Source organism: Impatiens glandulifera, chromosome 4, assembly GCF_907164915.1.
Source record: "Impatiens glandulifera chromosome 4, dImpGla2.1, whole genome shotgun sequence".
Taxonomy (NCBI): domain Eukaryota; kingdom Viridiplantae; phylum Streptophyta; class Magnoliopsida; order Ericales; family Balsaminaceae; genus Impatiens; species Impatiens glandulifera.
The window spans coordinates 38621449-38629458 of record NC_061865.1 but is presented as its reverse complement, the minus strand read 5'-3'; the positions used below and the strand labels follow the sequence as shown (position 1 = coordinate 38629458).

Here is an 8010-nt window from a genome sequence, read left to right as displayed (position 1 = left end):
AATAAGTAAATAACACAATAAAAAAATTATACTTACAAAATTAATTATATTAATTAATTTATTTAAATAAATAATAACTTTATTTTTTATTTTTAAATATAAATTTATTTTTTTAAAGTAAAATCGTATATAATCGTAAAATCGAAATTATTTATAAACTCGTAAAATCGTAAAATCGTAAAATCATATTATCATAAATTTAAAATCGTAAGAGTTTACATATTTAAGAGTTTACTTAAAATCAGACTCGTTAGCATAATGTGAAATCGTAAAATCGTAAGATTTTAAGAGTTAACTCGAGAGTTTGACAGCCGTTTTCAAAATAGATACGGATGATAATGCACAAAAGCCATTTCCCGAGTATGATCACCAAACTACGTACTTAAAGAAACTCTGGTTAAAATATGCTTATACACGTATTCTAGTTTATTGATTTTCAAAAATTAATTGGCGACTTTTTATTTCAAATAAATAATCTTTCATATTAATTATTTTTCATTAATTTAAACAACGAATTTCTAAAAATCAAATTTTAATTTGATTATTACAAATCTTCATATTATTCAAATTTGAACTCAAATTAATTAATTTTAAAAGTTGTCATAAATTATTTAAAATCTTTTAAAATAATATTTTATTTTAAAAAAATCTTAACACGCAAACTGAGGTTAATATTCTCGAATCTCGAGATTGACACAGAACTAAAGTGTTTTCCGGGATTACAAATGTTATTTTTTAAATCACATATGTTTTGAGTTAATTCAACTAAAAAAATTCTAATTTTGTAAGCATACCTTAAATATATTTTCTAGATTCGTTATGAAGGGAACAAATCTCTCGTACATTTGTTTAAGAGGTCAATATGAAATATATATAATTTTATTTATAATATATATTTTGAATAATTATTGAAATATTTATTAACACAATCTCCAACTGAACACAAAACCCATACCTACAAACTTATACCAAAAATGAGTATTTCTTCTTTCTTCCTCCAAATCCAACTCATTTAGACTATTCACAAAAGCAATTTTTTTTATAAAAGTTTAAAACAGCCTTGAAGTTTTTAAATATTTTAATTTGAATATTAAAAATTTTATATCATTTATTTCAAACATTTAAGGTAATCTTTTAACTTTTAATTTAAGTAAATTTTATAATTAATTTTTTATATTATTTATTTATGTATATAATTTTTTGTTTTTATTATATATATTTTTATTATTATTTTTAAATATCATAAATTTATAACAAACAATAATAATAAAAATAACTAAAAAAATAACAAAAATAATTAAGAAAAATACATAAAATATATTACAATAATACATAGAATACAAATAATGTTTTATTTAGTTTGTGTATTTTAATTTTTAAATTTTTAATAAATTTTTATAATAAATTTACAATCAAATTTAAAATAATGAAATGATATTAAAAAGTTTTAAAAGTTGATGTAAGAATGAATATTATAAGAATTATTTTTTGGGTTTAAAAATTGTTTTTTCGGTTGGAAAAAAATTACTGTTTGATGTGACATTTACACAAAAATGAGTTTAAAAATGGAACGTTGGAAATGGTCTAAACAAATATCTATAAAATGTTATTATTTTGAAATATTTTAACAATTTTAATTTATATATACAATTATTTAATAAAATATATTATAAAAAATTATACAAAAATTAGAATGATTAATATTATTAAAAAATTTCAAAATAAAATTATTATTTAAAAATAATTTATTTTAAATTATTATTACTTACATGATTTTATTGAATATTTATTTATTTAATATTTGAATAGTTATTCTAAAAAAATATTCTAAATAAAATTATATATAAATTATAAGCTTTATTCTTATTAAAAATTGTAATTATTATAATTAGTTTTCAAATTTATCATTAGATTTAGCAATTATATATAGAATATATATAAATTAAAATTAGTAATCTTTTTATAAAATTAAAAAAAAATCATTATTTCAAATATTTTATTATTTTTATTTTATAATTAATTAATTAAAAAAATATTAAATATATATTATAAAAATAATTTATAATATGAAGATACACTTTTTCAGTGGTTTATATGTTGAGCTCTTCAACCTTATTAGATAAATACAATTATTATTATTATTGATAATTATATATATATATATATATATATATATATATATATATATATATATATATATATATAATATATAATTTTAGAAACAAGTTGTTATGATAAATAGCTATCACATTTAAATTTGATAATAGTAGTAGGAAATGAATGACTTGACCGATGCCTAATTGGTTAATAGGACCGGCCAACCAGCTTTATATGGACAGCTAAATACATTTAACATTGTCTGTTTTGTCAGCAAATGGGAATGTGTAAATATGTATGTATACACCAACTCTTAAAAAAGGCTCATCAATTGTAGTACTTATTACCGAACAAAAAGTGGGTTGGTTGGTTGGTTTGTTTGTTGATGATAACTATCATTCAATAATCAACAATATTATTAACTATCAATCACAACATGAATGATCCTAGTTTAATCAAATTCCTGAATTATTAATGTCATTTTCCAATAATATTACTAGCTATCAATCCCAAATAAATTGATACTAATTTAATCAAATTCCTTAATTATAAATGTATTTTTCGATAGACATCGCCTTTTAAAGCGACGAGAAGAGAGGTACACCAGGTAAAGTGGCGCCAGCATCTGCGATGAACACGTTTCCAGATACGAAGGCAGAAGAGTCATGAATTAGGTATTTTATAAGAGATGTCAAGTCCGGTTGCACAGTTCCTGTTGATTTTAGAGGTATAGTTTTCAAAGCTATGTTATTGATCCATTCTTTCTCCATCAGTCCTTGGGTGATCTCAGATTTGAACAAGCCTGGATTTATCGAGTTCACTCTTATGTTAAATTCCCCGAGCTCCAATGCCATTACCTAACAATATCATTTTCATTTTTAGTAACAGTTTTTTGTATTTTCATAAAACATAGTGTTAAATCATAAGAACTAATGTTGACGATTTTACCTTTGTCAATGTGTTGACAGCAGCCTTTGAAGATGTATATGCAACGCTCCCTGGCAATTGTCCGCGGTTAAGACCAGCAATTGAAGAGATGTTGATAATTGATCCTCCTTGTTTTTTAGCATCTCGCATGTGAGAACAAATGTACTTCGAAACCAACCAAGTTCCCGTTAGGTTTGTTCTCATTGTACTATCCCATTCGTCCTCGGACAAATCTAGAGAGCTTTTAACAGTGCCTAAACAAAAATACCAAATCTAAAATTATAATAATTGTACTAAATGTTACACAATTGTATACATATAATAAATTTTCAATGATTTCCTCTATACATACCTAGATAATATTTGGTGTGAAATTAGAAGAAATAATTCTATCATCATAAGAGCAACTCTATGAGTCATCCATGTTATCTAGATACAACTCTTTTTCAAAAGGAATACCAACATAATTGAGAAATTTGAATGAAATTATGTTTTCGAATGAAACTATATCTCGATTATAAATTACTTTTATGTAATTGTATAAATCACACGTGGATTTTAGAAAAATATTTACCAAATTTTGAACACTTTATTTAAACATTTTTTGGACACCTAATCAATCAAACCAAATTCATAGCAAAATTTTAATAAAAATCCAAATATAATAAAACATTATTTAATCAAATTTAAATATTACTAAATTTATTAACCAACTTTCTAAAATACCTTTTATTTTCCTTAAATTTTTTTTTATAAATTATATATTAATACTTTTAAAATGTATTTACCAAAAAAAGTCATTTCTCACCATCATTAATAGGTAACAATTATTTTTCCATATAATCCATCAATTATTTTAAAAAATGAACAATCAAAATATAAATGAATATCATTTCATCCACCCTCATAAATTTAACCAAAATATTAAAATTCAACCAACTTCTCTTTAAAATTAATACTAAACTATATATACATATCTTTTTAAATACTTAAAATCACATAAATCAAATCTCTTACCTAATCAATAGAATATTCCATAAATAAAAACCAATACCGATTAGAGTAATATATACACAACACCCTTTTACAGCACCTTCGCATAGCACCTACCTTATTTGGAAAAAATAGAAAATATATCTTAAAAAAACACAAAATAGAGAAAAATATTTCCTCTTTCTTTCCAAATGAGATAGGTGTTATGCGAAAGTGCTGTATATATCATTACTCTACCGATTATTTGAAACGTGATGAAATTTGCAATTGATTTAATTTCTCAAACAATGGATAAAAAAACAGTGGATGAGAAGCAACCGACAGTGATACAAATCTAAAGAAGAACTCATAAATGAAGAGACAGATAATTGAAATGAAAAATTTACCACTAAAGTTAAAAGAAAAATCATTTTACCTCTAACTCCAGCATTGTTAATTACAGCATCAATAGTTCCAAATGCTTCCCATGCCTGTTTTACAGCAGACTTAATCGACGGTCCATCTGCACTCACGTCAAGTTCAATCCCCACCGCCCGTGGTTCTTCAGAAGATTGATCGCCATTCATCTTATCGCAAATCGAACGAAGACGATCTTTCCGGCGAGCGGCGGCGATGACCTTACAACCGGCGCTAGCCAGATCAAGACATATGTCCCAACCGATTCCAGATGAGGCACCGGTCACCATAACAACCTTTCCGGCCAAGGACCGCCATGGCTCGAGGTGGTCGGAAACTACATTATTAGCCATTTAGAAGAGACTTATTGGAAATTGGCTTAGAAATGTTTTTGATAGAAGAACTATTTATAATAATTTAGTAGTGTTCTTTATTGGTAGTTACATAACAAATGGAACGAAACTTTCTAGTTCTTTCTTTGAATTTTTTTCTACATCATTAATTATAGTGGTGAAATATAAAAATAATATCTACTTTTGTCAAAAAGTTGTAATCTACAAATATAAAAATAAAAAATACTTTATGGTTGGTTATCTACAAATTTAATAAATATTTACATTTTTACTTTTTTTCTAATTAAGTTTTTTAGTTATTTTTTTCATTAACTTTTTATATAAAAAATCATCTAATTTTATCTATTAGTCAAAAAGTTGTAATCTTAACAACAAAAAGTAATCTACAAATTAAATAAAAGAATCACTTTTTTTTTTATTGATTTTTTAATTTTTGAATCAACTTTTTATATAAAAATATTCATATACTTATATTATATTTCTAATATCAAATATTAATAAAATTATTTTATTTTTTATTTATTAATTATAAAAAATGATTATTATTATTATGTTAAATAATTAATATTTTAAGTTAAATATTGATTGGGACCTATTTTAATATTAATATTTTTTAAAAGTATATATATATTATTAATATAGATAAAATATAGTTTATTATAATTACATTTAAAAAAAATTGAAGGAAGAAGGATTTATTTTATTTTATAAGAAAAGTACAATTAAACCCTTTTTAAATATAAAATGCTAAACAAATATTAATTTTTAACTTCATTATTTAATCAAGCAAATAATTTCTTTTTATCTGGATTGGAATAAAAAATTGATGTCAATATTTAGATCAATTTAAAGTTTAATAATTTTTAGTATATTTAGAATAAGAGCATGTTAGTAATAATAAATTTGAGTTTATTTAAAAAATATTGATGAGTGAGTTTGAGGAGGTTGATTTATTTTATTTTTGATATAAAGACTTAAAAAATGTATTAATATATAATAATAAAATAATTAATTTTAAATAAAATAAAAAGTATTTTTTTTTATCATGAATTAAGTGAAGCAATTGATGAGATATTGAATGAAATTATGTTTTAATATATATAGTTGAATTTTAAAAAAATTAATAAAAGCCTAACTTCAGTTTTCTATCATTATCAACCTTGGTTTATAAAGTGGGTAAGTTCAGTTGTAATCGTGACCAAAATTAGCTTAGATATTTCTTTTTTATATTATAATTAAATTACCAGCAAAACCAAACTAAGTCTAAATAGTTTAATGTAGATATTGTTTAGTATTAATCAATTGTTTTTATCTAATTCATTGTGTTTGATATGTTTCATAATTACATCTGTTATATCCACAAACATGTTGATTCAATTTATCACCAAAGTTTATCATCTCAACTATTATGGATAACTTATTCTTTGTTATAAAAAGAAGTAATAATAATAATTATTATTATAATATAAAATAAGATATTTATAAAATATTATCACAATATAATAAATTATTATAATATACATTATTATATCGTCATGATATTATATTAGTTTTCTTATAAGCTTAATGTAATATCTATATAATTGACATAACTTATATAATTCGATATAATCATTCAATACAATTTATCTCCTCTCTTTATTACACATGGTATCAAAGCTTATAAAGAAACTAATATAATAATATAATATATTATTTATATTATTACAATTTATCGTATTGTAATAATATCTTACAGATATAATATAAAATAATATTGATATTATAACAATTTATCATACTGTGATAATATCTTACAAATATCTTATTTTATAATCTAACATTCCTCCTCAAACTCAAGATGGAAAATGTTTGAATAACTTGAGGTTGAAGATGATCGAGATGTTGAAATATTGATGATGTATTCTTCAATCTTCAAAAACTCGTGAGCTCCATCAAGTTATAAGATGTTTATGTGTTGACTGATAAACCAACGAAGACGTTGAATGCCATAGGAATTAAATGCTGGGATGAAACAATAACTAAATAACTCCGAAGTTACTCGTAAGTCTTAAAAACCATCCAATGACGGGGAAGTTCGTGTTGCATAAAATAAAACCAACGAAGAGGTCGAATCCCATAGGCATAAAATTATTTGACTGAAGTAACAACTAAAATCAACTCAGAGAATATGATTCCGAAGGAAGTAAGAACATGAACAAAATTATTTGAAAAGAAAGAAAATATTATAATATTGATAATAATAATACCGAACAAGGCATTGGAATAGTGTGGTTAGTTAAACGTTCCATTGGTATAGATTGATTTAGATTGGTTAGTTAAACGTTCCATTAATTATGATTATAAGTTTATTAAAAAATAATAATTAAATTTAAAGTGAATATAATAAATTTTGTAATACATATAATGAATAAGATAAGTGAATAAATAAAAGGATGTATTTGAGAATTTAACAAACAAGTTAAATAATTAAAAAAATAAAAATAAATTAAAGTGAGTAAGCAAACATACTCAATATTAACTATTTAAATAAATTTATAGTTAAATGTATTTAAAGATTTAATAAATATATTTAAATATGATTTTTTTGAATTCTAAATAAGAATAGATTTGAATGAGTGTAATTATAATCAAAATTTGTATTAAAATTATAAATCTTAATATTAAATAATTTATCAATAATTTAAGAATTGAAATTAAACCATCCATTTCAATTCTAATATCAATTTAGAATTACCAAATACACACTATAAATATTACAATTTGTATGATGTGAGGATTTTAGGGATTGTTTTTAAAATTATATATATATATATATATATATATATATATATATATATATTTATTTTTATTTGGTTATAATATTATTTATGTTGTATCTGTATTATTTTTTATTAAAATTAAAATTTTTAAAATTTTTAAAACATTTATATATATATTTAATTTTATTTGGTTATAATATTATTTATGTTGTATCTGTATTATTTTTTATTAAAATTTAAATTTATAAAAAAATTTTAACACTTGAACTATCATAATTAATTATATTAAACTAATATTTTAATAAATTAAATAATATACATTAAAATTATTTTTAATATATTTTTTTTTTCAAACATGTGTTAGAATTATAATTTTATTGTTTTCAAAATAAAATAAAATATATAATTATAATTTAATATCAATCATCCAAATACACGCTTAGGATGATGACCTTTACCAATAATATTCAGGTCAACGCTAG

General features: G+C 21.7%; 1 protein-coding gene across 1 annotated transcript; it reads right to left on the bottom strand.

Moving 5' to 3' along the window:
- Positions 1 to 2495: 2495 nt before the first annotated feature.
- LOC124936094 (3-oxoacyl-[acyl-carrier-protein] reductase FabG-like) lies at positions 2496 to 4807 on the bottom strand. Its single transcript, XM_047476553.1, has 3 exons — positions 4433 to 4807; positions 3046 to 3278; positions 2496 to 2954 (listed from the first exon to the last, which is right to left on the bottom strand). Exons 1-3 carry the CDS (start codon positions 4764 to 4766, stop codon positions 2676 to 2678), a joined length of 846 nt encoding a protein of 281 aa, XP_047332509.1. The 5' UTR covers positions 4767 to 4807; the 3' UTR covers positions 2496 to 2675.
- Between the last annotated feature and the right edge of the window lie 3203 nt (positions 4808 to 8010).